Raw genomic sequence first — 19,381 nt, 5'->3', positions numbered from 1 at the left:
ATTATTTGGACCAGTCTCGTACAGATCGGATTCAATTTATAAAAATCGGATTGGATCTTTATTGGGTAAGAAGTTTCATTAATATAAAGATCCAAATCTGATCCAATTACGATTGGATTGTGTCGGGTGGCTGAATCCTACAAAAATCTTAATTGAATTCCATAATCTATTTTTTATTCAAATCAAGCATACTTGATTGTTAGGTCAGACTCAATCGTGAAAGCCCTCGATTACTTTTCAGAAAAATGAAACAATATGATTGATCGATGTACAAAATATAACGAAATTTGTTATATTTTGAAAGAAAATGTACAATATAATGCATATATTTTTAAATACTTATTTGATCGAGACATGGTTGATTCATTAACAGCCCTAAGTATGTCAAAATGTGGTCCTGAGTCAATTCTGGGTTGTTCAACATTTTTCTCTTTGCTATACTATTTTATTTTACCATTATAATAATTTCAGCTTATAAGAATTAATGTTACATTAAAATAGTACAAAATGATATTTTGAAAAACTTGACATTATATTTTTGAAAGTAATATATCATTTAGATCTATGTAGATATAGGATTGAATTTGTATCAGACCTGAATCCAACTCTGATCAAAGGAAATCAAATCATTCTCAATGCATTTTTTTTTTTTAATTTGGACCTCCTCTAAGGGCTCATACCGATTTTTTCGATTTTCGATAAAATTTGACTATTTTTATATTCTTTGAATTAGTAAATTCAATGAAACAGTAACTTTGAGTTTACGCAACTCCTTGTAGTACAGGATTTTACGCCCTAGAAGAAAAGAATAATATTTAGTTTGCTGAGCTAGTCTTCCATGGCATGCAATTTGTACCAGCGGAGACTTTTTAAGTTGTTCTTCTATACGTGTGGCAGATTGCAAACGCACAGATGGACCAAACGTTTCTGGCTGAGAAGAAGTGAAGCAAACCCAGAAGTTAAAAAGTTAAAAATTAGAAAATAGAATCGAAACGTCGCCATCGAAGATGCAGAAGCGTTAAAAACCTCAACAAATAGAAACCCTACAACTAAGTACGATCGGTTCGAGTTATGGGTGGGCTTTAACGGATCAATCCTAATCGGGCCTAAAATCCTAACCCAACCCAACCCAACCTGTTTAGCCTGGCCTAGTAATAAAAATTAGATCCAAGTCTGGCTCACACTCACATGTATTTGGGCCTACATACCAGATGGATGGGCCACATATTTTATATATAGAATATAAAGCATCTTCATTACCTATCAAAATATATATTATAAAAGATAGAACTGCAACCAGGGCGAGTTGGAAGGTCAACCCAAACTCAATCCAAGTTGTAGACCCTCAACCCGACCATAAGTTAAGAGCTCATTAACCTAAAATTGAGCTTCTAAAATTTGGGTAGAGCTCGAGTTAGGTAATTTTGGACGGGTTGGGCTCATTGAGCAAGCCCAATATCATTTTTAAATTAGGCAATTTGCACAAATTAAGCTCATTTTTCTCTCTTCAAAATTTATGTATAAAAAACACTCTTTGTCTTCAAAAAACTGTAAAATACTATACTTAAACATATATAGCATTAAATTTAAATATGGGTTAGCCCGCCCAAGTTGTAGCCCTAATAATAGATGTCAGGAAGGAAAATAATATTGTCCATTTTAAATTGGATTGGTCACATGGTATGGAGAAGATTTGGATCTACTGGAATATGAAGTATTCCTAATTTGGAAAATGATTGATTTAGTGAATTTAAAAGGACAACTAGTTACAATGTAATCTAGGAGGATTGTACTATTTTAATCATAGAAAGACATTTTTTATGAAGGGGTATTTGGACACGTAGGCACAACTAGCAATGGTGAGGTAACTGACCTCTTAGAGCATCGTATCTTACCAAAATTCCTCAAGTATATACATGCAATATACCCCCACAAACCACACATACTAAGTAAGTTGTGATAAATCACTGTGGGTGTGAGCCAGGGGGTGTCCAGACCTATAGGGATGAGTAGTAGGGGCAAGGTAACTGGCCTCTTAGAGCCTGGTATCTCGTCCAAATCCCTCGGGTACATGCAATACCCCCACATACCACACATACTAGGTAAGCTGGGATAAAACCCTATGTATGAGTGATGAACGAGGGGGTTTGAACTCAAGACCTCCCCCTTTTTAGAGGGAGGCGTGGGCCCAATCCTCATTGGTTATACTAGGACTCTTTGTTAGACACGACTCTAAGTTCTATTTAAGAAGGAAGATAAGTAATGGGTAGAAAGAGGAAACATCATTTGAAGTAGGAGAAGGGAAAATCAAATGTAAATAAGGGAAAAGAAATTGTGAGTCTAAGAAACGAATAAATTTTTCATTGGTGGTGTATTTTAGTGAATTGGCCTCAATGAGCTTGGGACGTACCCTTCTATTTTTTTGTGTTATTTTCTTTTACTTTCATTCTTGATGATACTTTATTTCGTTCTTTTTGAACGAGGAATTAAACTTATCCAAATATAATATCTAATTTATTGGGCTAGATGAGCCACCCGACAAGCTTAGCTCCCAAGCCCGAACCTGACTTTAAACATAAAGGCACTTACCAGCCCGATAAACTACCAATATGTTGTGTGTTCCAATGTTAAATGATGAAATAAAATTTATTAATAAGTATTTTGCTAATAAGAGTGAGATTTAATCTATAATAAATCTTTATCCATATAATTTAGTCTATAATTTTCCAAAATCAAGAATCATATATATGTATATGTGTGTGTGTGTCAAAAAACCTATTCATGCTTCTAGAGATTAAAGGTTAAGATACTTACTTTGTGCCATAAGTTAAATCGATAATTCAATTTGTTAGAAGTGTGTCTTTCTCAATCCATGTGCTTGTGATCTTATGTGCATAAATCCTTAATTGTTCTATAATTTCTAGACTCACCTTCTCTACACTTTCTATATTGGTTCAACTTAAAGCTATAGTGATTGATGGAGATCACCATGGTTCAAAATTCTAAATCACTTCTTTGTTATACACGTTTTGTGTGTGTCTATTTTGGGGTACCGATCCACTTAAATAGATGAGAATATAGGGCCTAGAGATCCTCTTTTAATAGAATTATCATCCATCAAGGTCTCCTTTTAATACTTAAAGAGTACTTATATTTCCAGTATAATTGGGATTTATCATTAATTTTTGACGACTCTACAATATATATTCCTTGTGCAAATCAATATTAAAATAGCTATATATTTTTCCAAAATTACTTAACTCAGCAAATTTTTACTATTTACATTATAAGCAATTTATAAATATTTTACTTCTATAAAAACTGTTATGTGATGTACATACAGATAAGTTGACAAATTTCCCTTTATTCCCTCGCGTTGAATGTAGGTTCGTGAATATGTAAATAAAAAGTACGATCATACAATATAAAATTATTATGTTACAAATAAATAATCATAAAATTAAGTATATGATAATTTTAGAAAGAAATTAAAACAAACGACAACTCAATAATTTTTTGCAAAACAATATTGTTTATGTAAAATATCCAATATTTTATCAAAGGTGATATACTCATTTTGATATTTATTTATTTCCATCAAAAGGATTGTATTTTAGAGGGGGATTATCTTGAATTTGCCTTTATATCTATCTATATATATATATATAGATATAGGGAAATGTTCAGCAACAAATATTTTAGCAAAACATTTTTCAAAACATGGGTTAGAGGTTTTGGAATATGCTGATTTTTGGTGAGGATGATCTCTACGGTGAGGAGATCATCATCACCCAAAATCAGCATATTCCAAAACTTCTAACCCCATCAAAAATGGTTTACAAAGAATGGATGGTCCACGATTTTTCAACTTGTAAACTGGGGTTAGAAGTTTTGGAATGGGCTGATTTTTGGTGAGGCTGATCTCCTCACCGTAGAGATCATCCTCACCAAAAATCAGCCCATTCCAAAACCTCTAACCCATGTTTTGAAAAATATTTTGCCAAAATGTTTGTTGCTGAACGGGACATATATATATATATAATTTTGCATTTGAAATTCATACAAATAGAATAATTTAATTTAACTTTATATCCTTATTTCAGAAATAAATCTTAAATCCTAAATATAGTTCTATCTTCTTCTTTTTTCCGTAAGAGTACTGATTTTCTAACTAGAAATCAATTGTGTATCTCTAGAAAAAGAGCTATGGTTCCGTGTCCATGCCATGCCAGTTGAGTATTGACCGAGCGAAGACTTTCTAATTAGAAAATCATTATTATTTTTATATAATTTTGAGAAAAAATAATAATATTTATTTGAATTTCACAAGAAAATTAAAAAAATGGATATTTACAAAAAAAGTGATCAACTTTTAACAAAATTATGATTTTGACTCCTTGCTCATTTTAATTATCAAAACGTGAACAATCTCGAATTTGAAGGTTTTAAATTGACAATTTCTCAAGGTTAAAGTAATTAATTGAAAATAGTCACTTTAAACCTCCGAAATAATCACTTTAAAATCGTTGAATTCGTTATCGTTTTGAATTTTTTTTTTTAACGAAAACATGATCATTCACATTTTGATAATTAAAATGAATAATTAGGTGAAATGGTACAGAACTCATTTTCAATTCAAGAAATGGTAATTCACCTAAAAAAAAATCTACAATCAGTATCCGTTTTGATAATAAAAAAAAATACATAAATATCTAAATGGGTATACAACTCTTTTGATGTACTTAATTTAAAAATATGGTTGGACCAGCATTTTTGGCCTCTCGCACATGACTTTTTGGTATTTTTCCCTAAATGTGGGGTCGATTGAGCATGCATGGTTGCAGGAATTGTGGAAGTATAGGTTCCGTTCAATGTATGACACGTGGCAAGTAAGTCAGAGTCTTTTGTAGATCGTACGTCAGTCCTATTGGCGACTTACCCAAGCCTACGTAAAACCATGTGCCATAAAAGTGATGGTCGATGGTCAATGACAGCTTTTAAGAGCGTGGGGTTTGATATTGATGGGGTTTACTAGACGAAAGATGTACACGTGTTTGACCAATAACCAATCTTGATTGTCTGTACGATCCTCGACATACGTCCCATGATCCAACAAAGGAAGTTAATGCTAGAAGCAAAGAGACATTTTAGTTCACACCCCACTAGAGATGGTATTTTGTTGGGATTCCCTTATGCATAAAATTTGCTTGAGAATTGGGATACACAGGGTTTTTTTTTTTTTAAGTTTAATGCTGGAGTGACCTCAGTGAGGATATCTTGATGTGGTGGCACGTGCATGCCCATAGATGCATTTTTTACAAGATACGAGTAAAACACATCTACGTATATGCATGCCCCACCATATCAAAGTGTTCCACATGTGTCCCCTGCTAAGGTCACTCCAGCACGACTTTTTTTTTAATGGTCATTTTAATTTTTAATGAGTCAATGGATCTCTTTTTTCTTTTGAAAAATTATTATTTAGATATAGAATAATGATTTTAAGAACCCTCTCTCACGTACGCTTCTATACACCCTTAACATGGCATGTTTTTTTCCTCGAGATATATAACTACACATTTTTGGGGATTGCAGTTATTTATCCCGGGGAAAAAGATCTATGGTTCTAGCCTATGCCACGTTGGGGGGTGTATGTTAGAGGGGACGTCAGAAAATCATGACTCATTTAAATATATGGATTTTGTTAACGTGTGTCCTAAAAGCACACCTTAAAGTGCATTAAATACACTTAGGGTCTTATTTTTATATTGAAACTGTAGACATGGGATTTTAAACATTCTTCAAACATCCCTCCACTTTGGGGTGTTTTGAAGTCGCCACCATTCAAATTGGTAAAGGGGTGTGAATGGTCACCCGATGTCTCATTTTTTGAAAATTAAATCATTTTTGATGTGATGACTCTCGTAGGATAATGCACGTGGTCCAACCTTTGATTCGAGGTAAGGGGGTCCATTTATGGAGTAGGGAAGGTGTTAGGCACCCTACTCCACCCACCATAGGTGGTAACCTCGGATTCGATTTTCTTAAAATAAAAATAAAATAAAATCGAAGAAAAATTCGCTGTGTGCCCTCAAGTGTGAAGGACTTTCAATGTTGGCTTCAATCATTAAGGGCACCCTTATGTAGAAAGGGCCCTTTGGTGATTTAACCCATGGTGGTGTGTGCAAATGTGTGGGAAAAAGGAGAGTAGAGGAGGGGGTTAGAGGGGATGGTCCTTTTTCGAACCCACCTTGTCCCAATCTTGATCTTCAAGGCTTTTCTTGATGTTCTTCTTTTGAGTAGACTTGGACTTGCTTCCTTGATTTACTTGAGAGAAGGTTGAGATTTGAGAATGGTAAGATGAGTTGAGAATTGATGGTGGTTATGAGGTAGAGTAAGAGTAGAGGGTTGAGAGTGGAGAGTTGAGTTGAGGTGAATTGTGATATTTTTGAGGTATTTTGCTTAATTTTTCATTCGTTGTTGTAAGAGAAGAATGGATGGGTTTTTATAGAAGTTGGGAGTATTTTAAGGGTATAATGGGGTGAGGGATGAGAATAGTGGATAATGGCATGGGTTTTAGAGAGAAAGAGTGTGAAATTTGAGATGAAAATGAGGGTAGTTTTGTAATGAGGGAAATGAGTTGTGTTTTAACCCAAATGGTTTGGATCTTACCCAAATCCATTTGGGTAGAGTGTTTGGTGGGGTGAGATGAGTGATAGTTGATGGGAGGAATGAGGGGTGTAAGAGAGTTGTTTGGAGAATGAGTGTTGAGATAGTTGAAGAGTTAAGGTGTTTGATTTGGGGGGGATGGGTAGTGATTGGTTTGATTTTGAGAGGATTGAAGGGATGATGACATGTGGCAAATGGAGAGATGAAGAGATTGGTTGATTGGAGATGGTAGTTGGTTGATTAGAGAGAAGGGTATGGGGATAATGGTGGGAGGTATGAGTTGAGGTGATTTTGTGGGAGTGTTTTAAGGGAAAGTGATGGATAGATATGGGTTGTGATGTGGGTGGTTGATAGTGTTAGAGAATGGGGAATAGGTTAGGGTATGTAGGGTATGGGTTATGATGTTGGTGGTTGATGATGAGAGGATGGGGAATATGTTAGGCTAGGGTAGGGTTATGGGTTGAGTTGATTTTTGGAGGGAAATGATGGAGTTAGTTGATTAGATGAGGGAGGTGGAAGGGTGTGATGACATGTGTCATTTTTTGTATTGAGTTGGTGATTGGTTTGATGAGATTGATAGGTTGGATTGGGTTTGGGTATTGAATTGGGCTTAGGTTATGAGTTGGGCTTAGGTTGGATTGGGTTTAGATTGAATTGGTTTATGATGGATTGGGTTTTGGGGTGGATTGGATTTATGATGGATTGGGTTTTGAGACGGATCGGTTTAGGTAGAATAGTATTGCGTTGTAGGAGAGTGGTGAGTTGTATGGATCCATGGGCCACGTGAGTGGCCTCGGACATTTATTAATGGGAAATGTATTGGGTTTTTGGGGTGGATTGGATTTATGATGGATTGGGTTTTGAGACGGATTCGGTTTAGGTAGAATAGTATTGCGTTGTAGGAGAGTGGTGAGTTGTATGGATCCATGGGCCACGTGAGTGGCCTCGGACATTTATTAATGGGAAATGTATTGGGTTTTTTGGGGCTTTAGAGCCCATTCCGATTTTTCAATTTTTGGAGGTATTTTGCGTTGAGGGCCCGTTCAAATTCGGGTGTCTACAAAAACTATCTTCAAAACTCCTAGGTACTTATTTCCAAGGAGTATCTAATGCATTTTAACATGTGCCCTAAGGGCACACGTTAACAAGACCCTAGAAATATTAGTAAGGGTCTTGTTATCCTGGGGCAAAGCCGGTAAGGGGCCCGAAAGGGGCAGTTGCCCCCGCCTTAACTTTTTGAATTATTTAAATCACCCTAGATCTTTTTGGATAATTTAAGATAGCCCCATGCTTTAAAACGATGACATGTGTTGTTTGACCATGTTGCCCCTCTCCATCTTCTATTTGTTTAGACACACCTATGCTTTGGTGAATACTTGAGATACCCCATTTTATCAACTTAAAGACATGAACCCTTTTATCATGTTGCTCCACCCAACTTTTCAATTTCTGGGATGATTTAAGTACCTCTATGTTAAATTGGTGAATAATCATCTTGACCCTTGTTAGCAATCTCCCATATAATTCTTTAAAAAAATCATGAATTTTTTTGTTGTTTTTTTTGTTTTCAATGAAAGTATTATTGAACTATTTTGAATAATTCATGGATTTTAAATTTGAAAAGATTAAAAAGCGATTTTTACAAATTTTTATAAACCTTAGTGAAAAGAAAATGCTACTACAACCAAAGTGTAAACTTGTAAGTTGCGATGCGTAATACAAGTCGACTTTGGAGCAGCCATGCTTCAAAATTTTGGAGGGCTTTTTACATGACAAATGTCCCTTTTATCTTTAAGATAGATATTGGACCCCCTATTTTAACGAAAAACAATATCAAACAGTTCTATTTATTTTCAAAAAATACAAGAATTAATTTTATATAGAATGTGAAAACCAACCTGAGCGCGGCTTAAGCCTGCTAGGGATGGGCTTGGGCATAGCAAACAGGCCCAATAGGAATATGGGACCGATCTTCTTTTTAAGTGCAAGTTAAAAATCAACTAAACCCAGCCAAGCCCACCTCTTTAAGTTTTTGATGCGATTATTAAATGAGATGAGTAGAGTAGGATTAATTTTCATAATACCCTTACCTCAACACATCATGACCCAACCCTTCATGCTCATTCAAGTCCATATGATCACCACTCAATGAAAGCTTGCTTGCGTTGAAATCATTGTACTTAGGAATCCTGTATGAGAATTTTTGAAAACGATAATCTTGGAGTCGGACTCATTTAGTGACTAGATCTTGTTCCCTTGCGCGTCACTAGTAGGTAGACTCAATCAATAGGTTAAAATATATATATTTTTTTTTTGGGTAATTTGATTATAGAAACATAAAATTCATAAAAAAAATTGATTCTATTTTCTAAAATAATAAATATAGAGAAAGTTGATTGAAATGATTTGGTCATGTACAAAGAAACTCGGATGATAACAGTTAAGAGAAGAGGTATCAAATGGCTTGCTTTAATGAAACAACATTGTTTCCAAATCACACAACTTGAATCGTGGTACAATGTGAGGTAGGCAAATTTTCTAGTAAGTCGAACGTAAGCATGGAAGCCTTTAGCTTCGCTCGTTGATCTGAAAATCCCTTTGTGATGAGTGGCAAGGGCATTATTATTCTTTTATATGTGTTAAACCATTTGGCTTGCATATATTTGTGCTTCCTCCATGGTCCCATATGCATCTTGTTCTCTTTCATGCATTTCTTGGAGGCCGAACAGATGATCTTGACCAAATTACGTAGCCTTTCTGGCTTCCCAACAAACACTTCAGGAAGTCGGTTGATTAGCTCATTGTATTCGTTACTTGCTCTAGCCATCTCGAACTCAGCTCGAAAACTTAATTCGATCACCACTCTCACTTCCCCTTTCTTAGGATTTGACTTATCGACCACATCCAAATAAGTGTGTTCCCCTGCAACCATGGCACACATATAGTTCAAAGAAACTCCTTTTTGCCATAAAATTTGAATAATTTCACTGACAATTTAAATGTAATTTTGCAATCTCTTTTTTTTTTTTTTTTTTCTTTTTTTGGTTAATATTTGATTTCTATAATTGAAATATTTGAAAATAATTTGAGTCAAGTCCCAACCAATTAATCCAAATCTTCATATTGGGACTCAAAATAATTTAACTTCTAGACTTAGATAATTTTGTGCCCAACATCATTTGACACTGGAATAAAAAATAATAATATATACTATATACATTATTTGATGTTTGGCTTATATCAACCGAAGTCACCCTTGGAACTAAGATCATATTTGATAAAGTCGTGGTTCTGGACTAAAAAAATTCAAGTAATATGTATAGCATTATATTATTTATGGAGGACAATACAATATATTAAACAAAGTTATAACCTTTTATATAATTAAAAAGTATTTTTTCAAATTAAAAAATTGCATCAATAAGTTGAGATTAAATCGTTGAATAAAAGAATCTCAAATTAATTATAATAGATTCAACAAATCAAAGAATATAAATCAATCGCAGATTGAAAGAATCGCGAATAAATCACAATACTTTTGAAAAATCGAAGAATTTTTTAACTTTGATTAAGATAAATGATCTGATAGTAATAACTAAGAGATGATGACGATGACTTCCAGTTCCATGGATGTGTTGGTTATTTTGGTCGTTTGAAGCATACTAGAATGGGTCAGGTTCAAGGGCCATATGAGAAAACATATGAGAAAACTTTCGTTTTTCAAAGTAAGGGTTAGAGGTTTTGGATTGAGCTGATTTTTTGCAAGGATGGTCACTATGATGAGAAGATCATCCTCACAAAAAATCAGCTCAATCAGAAACTTCTAAATCCATCAAAAGTGATTTACAAATTTGTGATAAAAATTGATAAAAAGTCGATGGTCCACATTCTAAATCACTTTTAATGGGGTTAGAAGTTTCAGATTGGGCTGATTTTTTTTTTTTTTTTGATGATCTTTCCATCATAGAGATCATCCTCACAAAAAATCAGCTTAATCCAAAATTTCTAACCCATATTTTAAAATTTTATTTACCGTGGAAAGTTTTCTCATATGTTTTCTCATATGGCCCTTGAACCTGACCCTACTAGAATTATGCACACTATCCCAAAGACACAATGAGAACTCTTTAATTACCTGATGGGGTATATGGTGTGCTTCTCCAATTAGACTTGCAAATGGCACTATTAAAACCAGCATTTTGTAGTCGATCACAAACATCCCTCAGCAAACACTTGCGGCAGCCCCCAATGAATGGTATCCTCTGACAAATGCAAATATTTCCAGTCATTTGGGATTCCCTCAAGGCCTCTTTACTAGCACGACGAATCTTGGACTCGACTGAGCTACTCCTACCCAAGGTTGCCTGTCAAATGTTAAAAAGGTTCGAGTCAGCATAGCTCACTTTTTAGATAATCCTCCCAATTTTTGTGAAAATTAGAGGTACCCGTCTCACTAAGTCCTAAGTCACACTCTCTTCTGACGAGCGGTGCCATCATCGCTCGTCGTGCACCTTCCATTTCTTACATGCTCTTTCTTACTAGTATTTCATCAAACAATGTACATTCCTCATGTAACCACCAATAGTGTCTTAGTGGTCCACTAGTTCAAGTTTGTTATGATTTCTCCTATAAGCAAACGAATAAGGATTGTACGGTTTAAATACAAGAACTCTCATTGAAGGGATTTTAGAAAAATGAAAATTGAGATCATGAAACATTAACTTGTGAAGTATCTCGATTTATAGAAACATAGAGAAATATTAAATTTTTATTGAAAAAAAATTAAATACTAGTGAAGAGAATAAAATGATTTAGGTTTATGACGCGCAAAAATCGATGTGCTCAATGGAATTTGAGCTCTGATATCATAAAAAATAATCAAATTTGATAAACTTGAATGATTATTACATACCCTAATAAGATTTATATAAAAAAAAGAGAAATCACAATCATATCTAATTAATAAGATCTTAATTATCATAATCAAATCTGATCCTAATTCTAAATTAAATCTTTATCATTATCTCCAGTGCATCTTAAATATGATATGGAATATCTAAGAACACCTTCTTACAATGGATCATATTAATGCTCTAATAACTTCAACCTTCAAACCTTAAGGACAAATAGAATTTTGGGGGAATTATTGAATTTTTTATAGAAATGAATGGGTTTCTAAGCGGTTAAAAACAATAGACATAGTATTGAGGTTAAAGAATTTGAATATAATAAATCTTGAGAGAAAAATCCATAATTTTATGGCTAGAAGTAAAATGGGGGCATAATTTAGATTATTTAACATTAGTCTATAAGACAAGATTGAAATGGAAAGGAGAGGAGATGGGCTGAAGTTCACCCTTAAAAATTATAGGGTAACTTTAGATACCCTCGTTTTCAACTGATGACACGTCGATCTTGACTTTTTATATCATGATGAACTAACAAACTGATCAAAATACCCTCATTTTTAAGGTCATGAGTCGAATAAGGAACATGCCAAGCCATTACACCTAAAATAGGCTTACTTCTTGAATTGGTCCCTTTTCAGGTCTATCTAATGAATGGCTCTGATGTATTTGACAAGAGGGTATGAAAAACATACCTGGAGAAGTTGGTGTTGGGCCTCCCAAAAGGCCTTGCTCTCTGCCACGTTGCTTGGATGCTCACTCTCCCCTTCCTCGTCGTCATCGTAAACATAATCTTCATTGTAACAACTTTCCGATGATCCTTCTCTTTCTTCAAAAAACCCAAATACCGTGTCAGCTGCAAGACTCGCCATTTCACCGGAATATTTAACTTCTTTGTCAAAACCCATCAGAATCCGACGATGCATCGGAATTCTTCCCATCTCTCCGGCCATGTTACTTCTAACTAGTAACTACTTCGGATTACTTGAAATGGCACTGATTTCCATGTTGTTTATATATCTAGATTTGACGAAGTGGGACCCATTTGGGAAACATAGATGAACGAGACGCCGCGTGAATAATTATCCACGTGGCAGAAATTGGTTTGTTATGTGCATCAGGATGCGTTAGTTTTCGTGGGAGGTGGATAAAGGTGTTTTGAAGACAGCAGAGATCCACGTCAGGTCGATCCCAACATCAATAATTCGAGCAATAATTCCAGCATTCCTTTTATTTTCCAATTATTACTAAATAAAATGTTTTTAATAAAAAAATGATTCATCTTATCCTGATATCGTGATCAAGTGCCAGCTGGAGATTCTGATGCCAATGACACGTGGACTTATCGAAGAACATTGATGTGTCGGTATTATCTACTGAGTTGGGGCCTACTTATCTTCTACTTCTTACCTAACAACGTGTTTAGTGTATTATAAGTAGGGGAATACAAAAATAACATGCTCCCCCGTTCAAAACGTTATTTATATTTTAAGGGTTTTTTATTTTATTTATTATTATTTTAAGGTTTTTTTTTTTTTTTTTTAAATGTTCATTTTATTGATTTATATATGGCAATTTGTTAAGGGTATTTTTTATCATTTGTCATGATTTTATTAGTTAGTTGGATGGTTTTTATAAGGGTGATTTAGACCTGTCCCTTATGTTTTGTTGCATATTAGAGATACCTCATGTTTTGAAATTAATGACATGCATCCCTTGACCTTGATAATGGAAAAAAGACTCAAATACCCTTATCTTCAACTTCTAGTAAAAGATCCAAATTTTCTTCTCAAAATCATTTATCTTCAAGTTCTCCAACTCCATTGTATAACCACTCAATTATCTTTTTTTTTTCTTCTTTTTTAAGTTACTCAATTTCATCGTTTTCAACCTAGAACTAATCATTTACATAAGAGTCATGATAATATACACCCCCTTCTAACACACGTCCCATCATAGAATCTTATATCATTTGCCTCGAGATACACTAGAAAAAGATTTATGGTTATGTGTATCCTGAGGCAAGTGATATTCGATTCTATGAGAGGGAGGGGGGGGGGGGGCATGTGTCTGATGAGGGCATTAGAAAATCAATACACTTTATATAAAATCCTAGATTTATGGTTATGTGTATCCCGAGGCAAGTGATCTACGATTCTATAATGGGGGTGTGTGTAAGAGGAGGGCATTAGAAAATCATTGCACTTTATATAAAATCCAAAATCACAACATTTTTCAATTTCCTCAAAAATCTTGTGTTGCTTCAATCTCTTGGGTAACTTTAATCCATTCAATCTTATTTTCATCCATCATTTTCTATCTTACCTCCTTTGTAGAAAATCCTAACTTTTTCTTTCCAAAATTTTATCATTTGATATTTCTTGAAAAATTATATCTTGTCTTAAGATTTTAAAGTTGAAGACTTGAAGTAGCTAAAATCTGAATAGAGATGATGGGGGTTCAAAATTTTATCCAAAGATATCGGAGATGAATGGTTTTGAGAAGAAAAATCTAAGTTTTTGGCTAGGGGTTAAAGATAAGGGTAATTGAATCTTTTCCCCGGTAGTCTATTTGAACATAAAGGAGGTATCTCCAATATTCAACAAAACATAGGGGGGGGCATGTCTAAATCACCCTTTTCATAATCAAAAGAGGAGCACATGAAGGACATGGGTGTTCAATGGAACCAAACCAAAGTCCTACCCAAACTGAACCTAAAACGGACTTCCCAAATGTGCTAACCCGAACCTGAATCCTAAGCCAAAACCATATTAAATGGTTTGATTGGTTTGGTTACCAAGTCCAACCCTCCACTTCGACAACTTATTTTTGAATAGACGTGTGAAGCTTGCTTAGTTGGTGAGATATGCAAGTAGGGACGAAAAATAAAAAACCTTGTAAGAATATGATTTGATGTATTATAGTACACCTTATTATAGAGTATCGTATAATAATCTAACATTCTATCAAAATCTTGATAATCAAGGATCGATGTAATTTTGATAATGTAAATCCTTGAAATCTATTGTCTTTAACTTGTAATATAATAATTGTTTGTGCCAAACTGTCATCGATGAATAAAATAGTGGTAAATGATTGATGGTCCAAGAGAGAGGGAAATTGTACTTGTCAATTGATTACGAATAATGTAAATTTAACATTATATTAAAATTTTCACGAAATCATTGAGTTTTTTACTATCATTTTCATTAATGTTATATAACTTTGGAGGATAAATATATCAAATCCATCATAAGATAATAATTTGTCTCAGTAAGAATACCCACCTGAGCCTTGGATTCTACCAACTTAGGTTAATTCCATCACACAATGATCATGGGTCGGGTCAGAATGTTACCCAATTCATCAAGGCCATCTACCAAACCCATGATCATATTATAATGAGGGAAAAAAAATAGTTCCCAAATTATTAAAAACTTAATCTTTCCCTCGAGATAACAATTGCTCCGAGAAAACTAAAATCACCAATCATGTCACCTAGGTTTCAATGATGAAGTCATTTGATCGGAAGGTCATTATCTTCTCTAAGACTAGAAGATCCATGTCCATTACTCTTCCATAGATTGACATAAACTTGATGGCTGCAACTGTCACTATAGGGAAAAATACCGTCGCAAAATGATATAACGATGGCCACACTAGCCATTGGTACTCATCGCTAAAAGTCCCATAGGTATAGGACTTATAGCGACAGCCGCTATTGGCCGTCACTATAGGGTATCTTTTAAAAAAATATTAATTAACTATAGTTGTGGCCGTCGCTATAAGATTTTTTGAAAAAAAAAATACCCCCCCCCCCAATGTATTGCCGAATATTGGAGATACCCCTATGTTTTGAAATTGATGACCTTGACCCCAACTACCAACATGAAAAGGACCCAAATGCCCCTCGTCTTTAACTTTCGTAAATCTAACTAAATTTTTTAGATTTGTTATGCATATATTCTCTCAAAATGTTGAAATATCACTAATTTTTTTTCTCTCTTAAGACGTAATTTCATTAAAATTTCAACAAAAATATCATATAAATTGTAAATTTTACGAAATTTACGATTATAGAGACATATTTGATTCCTTGATCAGAATAGCTTTAGACTCTACACTTTTATGCTTATGAAATCAATACAAGTAAGTCATACCATTTGAAGTTCGGAATTCGGAGGCGTGACTAACAGTCAAAATTTCACCTTCCTGCAAGTAAACAACACAAAGTCAATTTTTGTTTTTTATTTTTTATTTTTTGGATAAATATAGAGATTATATTAAAAAAAAAAAAGCCTAAGAGGTCAAGACAACCTACTGAAGCGACAGAAACAAAGACGAAATCGCAGATAACAAGTTAACAACAAATATAGATCCAAGCTTAGAACCACATCTCACTAAAAATAAAATCTTTAAAGAAAATTCCCTTGTAATCCTTTAATCTAGCAAAGGATTAAGGAAACATTGCGATTTCACAATCAAAGAAGATCTTCAACTATGTTTTTTTTTATTTTTTATTTTTGGAGGGGGGGGCTTAATCAAGCAAAAAAATCACACCATAATTGAACAAAAGACATAAAGTACAAGCTAGCACACAACAGCAAAAAAAACTGACCCACCATGCAAAAACTTCCACGATCAAATCTCCTAGGTTAAAATTCAATCTAAATATTTGATGGTAATAAACCAATTAATGTAACATATACGAGTGTTTCAAACATTTCGAATGTTTTGACAGAACATCTGATTTCGGCCGAGACAAGAACTAAACATCGAATCCGAAAAGTTGATGTTTAGGGAATATCTCGGAATGTTTCGGTCAAGACTAACAACATTTCTCTTGACTGAAACGTTACTTCGAAACAAGATTTTAAATCTTGAGATTCCTTCAATGTGAGACACACTGACTTCAACAAAGTCAAGACAACAAAACACCCATGAAATTGATTCCATATATTCAGATAAATTTAAATTACAAACAAAAAAAAAAAAAATAGCAGCATAAGTTTATATATGTCTACATATAGAACACTGCCCATGGATAAGCTAATAAGCATTACAACTACAAAAGAACTATGTAAGTAATTGATGGAAAAAGATATTCAACAATTTTTTTGGGATAAGGTTTTGACTTTTGATGATAATGATGGTGTGTCCAAGAAGTGTCAGTGCTAGGTTTCCGATGCAATATATTTTCACAAATGGAGCCATCTAGGTTCTCGATAAGTGAAGAATTTAATAATTCTAGTCATGGGAATCAATCATGAAGTTGATTCCATATATTCAGATAAATCTATTTGGAAGCAAATTGATGCCTAAGCAAAGACCAATCAAAAATCAAGAAATGACTACCAAACACACGTATCTTGGAATGAGTTTCCACAGACCCACAGTATCGATAAAAACATGTTCTCTTTTCAAAATCAATTGTGAAATACAGCAAACCTGCAAATAAAAAAGTTCAATAAAACCCTAGATTTTTGTGATTTATATAAACTAACATCAAACAATTGAAAATTTTTAAGTTTTGATGAAACCAAGGTGAAAAATCAACCTCTTTTGGAATTGTAGCAGAAAACAACAAGGACTGCCTTTGACGTGGCACACAATCAACAATTTTCTCTATGTCCTTTTAGAATTGTAGTAGAAAACAGCAAGGACTGTCTTTCACAACTATTTATGAACCACATAATGTTCACCTTTAATACTTTATTTTATGAAGCACATACTCCTCTAACTGAAGTGCTATCCTAATCAAACTAAAAGGAAAATTTTATAAGAGGGCAGTGAGATTGATTATGTTTAATGGATCTAAATGTCAGCAATCAAGAAACAAGAAGTACAAAGATTGAGCATAACCGGGATGGGGATACTAAAATGAATAAGTGGAAAAACTAAGAAAGATCAATTTAAAAATGAAAGCAATTGTGTGAATATAAAATCAACCCCAATGAGTGATAAACTAAGGAAAAGTCAATTCAGATGTTTGGTTATGCACAACAAAGATTGATTACAACCTCATTTAGAAGAAATATGAAATTTAAGGTTCTAAAAAAAGCAAGAGGTAGACAAAAAGGAATAGGGATTTAATGATATTAAATAGAATTGAATGGAAAAAAAAATAACAAAATTCATAACCCCAAATTTCTGGGATAATACAATGATGATGACATTCAAGTTTTTTTTTTTTTATTAGTATAAAATTTTATTAAGAGAAAAGCGGCCGAGGTGTGTCTATGGGTGACCCCCTTTCCCCTCCTGTGACCCCCCTTTCCCCTAACAAGGACCGGTTTCCCCCCCTAACCCCTTCAGGGGGAGTAGCTCAGAGCTACATAAAGCAATTAACTCGAGAAAATGACTTCTACGATCTCTAGGTTTTCAATGAGTTTCATGAACCTGAAGAAAACAGCACCTTCCATTCGGCTATTGAAGCGGGAACCGCTTTTTTTAACACCATGCTAAAAATGCTCGATGGGCAGGAGTGCAGGCTCGACTCCAAATATTCGCGAGTCTTCACCCAAAAAATAAATGTACCTGTTGTGTTGATTGCAAACCTCTTGCCAAGGTCCTTCTTAATATTGGAGACTCACCAGCTCAGAAAGGAACTGTGGTGGGGGAACCGAGGACCCAAGAGAGACGATGAAAAGCTACCTGTGGTTTTGGATGGCGTCTTGCGAACCCAGCTCGGGAAAATTGCAATTATGCAACCCACTCTGGTTATCTGCTACAATTCCCAAGGCGAAACTGAGCCTAAAGAAACCCCCGCACTTGTTCTTCCGCGCAAAGTCGTACAATTCTTATTCAATCCATAAATAGGTCCCCCCTAGCTTGGTATTTGACCACTCGACCGATCGACTAAAACCAATTCTTCTTGGAAAAGGTCGATCGATGAGTTGTTTCTTCTCCCGCAATCTCCTTCATCGCAACGATTCTTCCCCGTTCAAGAAGAACAGTTTTCGTGATCGAATTATTTTTTATTCTTCGTTCTATGCATCTGTACATAGTAGCTATGATCCTACCTTGGTCCAAGCTTTCTAATTGTGAATGAAATCTCATTCGATGAAACATCTCCCTAAAGGCGCCTCCATTTAAAAAGGACCTTGGCAAGAGGTTTGCAATCAACACAACAGGTATCTTTTTTTATGTTATTAGTGATCGAACACTTTAGCTCCTTCATAAGTTTAACTGACAACCATCCCCAAAATGGTTGTGATTCGTACGATAGGGGATCTACCACAGGTTATGTATTCAAGCCCAGGGCTGCTGCTGCCACATTTTTTCATAAAAAGCTGAAAAGAAAGAAATCTAGTTTGATTTCTTTTAATAAATAACCTCATTTACAATTTAATATTTCAACCTAATCACTTTGCAACAATAAATTAATGATTTTTTATAAAATTACATATGATCTAATGTTATAATCAAATAATCAAGTCATTCCAAAATAATCGATGTATACAATGATTACCAATTTTTTCATCGGTTTGCTCATAACAATCATCACCAATTTTTTCAATAATTAGTCAAACTCTTAGTTCTAAAATGTGGAACTTTCCTCGAAAGTCTTTCACCCAAGGTCTTAACTCATGACTTGCTCAACTCATCATTCCAAAACGTGTCTATAATTATATAATTTCACAATAATTTTTAAAAATAATATTTAATTTATGTTCAATATAAATATTATCATGACAACCAAAGATTTATAACCAAAATCTATAGGAAATTTATATCTCACATTATTAATCGATCGACATGTAAGAAATTCATAATCATGTTATATACTTAATTTTTAATTACTA

General features: G+C 34.2%; 1 protein-coding gene across 1 annotated transcript; it reads right to left on the bottom strand.

Moving 5' to 3' along the window:
- Window positions 1-9,058: 9,058 nt before the first annotated feature.
- Window positions 9,059-12,804, bottom strand: LOC147390419 (uncharacterized). Its single transcript, XM_086457281.1, has 3 exons — window positions 12,272-12,804; window positions 10,805-11,033; window positions 9,059-9,591 (listed from the first exon to the last, which is right to left on the bottom strand). The coding sequence occupies exons 1-3, from the start codon at window positions 12,527-12,529 to the stop codon at window positions 9,164-9,166; spliced, it is 915 nt and encodes a 304-aa protein (XP_086313407.1). The 5' UTR covers window positions 12,530-12,804; the 3' UTR covers window positions 9,059-9,163.
- Window positions 12,805-19,381: the final 6,577 nt, after the last annotated feature.

This window comes from Akebia trifoliata, chromosome 11, assembly GCF_017979445.1.
Source record: "Akebia trifoliata isolate Shusen 1 chromosome 11, ASM1797944v1, whole genome shotgun sequence".
NCBI lineage: Eukaryota > Viridiplantae > Streptophyta > Magnoliopsida > Ranunculales > Lardizabalaceae > Akebia > Akebia trifoliata.
Note: the sequence above shows the minus strand (reverse complement) of the source record. Positions and strands in the feature narration are given on the sequence as shown.

What these genes read in the sequence shown, in the direction of transcription:
- LOC147390419 (XM_086457281.1), bottom strand. Translation starts at nt 12,529, where the DNA reads ATGGCCGGAGAGATGGGAAGAATTCCGATGCATCGTCGGATTCTGATG. An exon ending in CCCAACACCAACTTCTCCAG is followed by an intron (nt 11,034 to 12,271) that starts GTATGTTTTTCA and finishes AACATTTGACAG; the next exon opens with GCAACCTTGGGTAGGAGTAG. An exon ending in CACACCATATACCCCATCAG is followed by an intron (nt 9,592 to 10,804) that starts GTAATTAAAGAG and finishes CCATGGTTGCAG; the next exon opens with GGGAACACACTTATTTGGAT.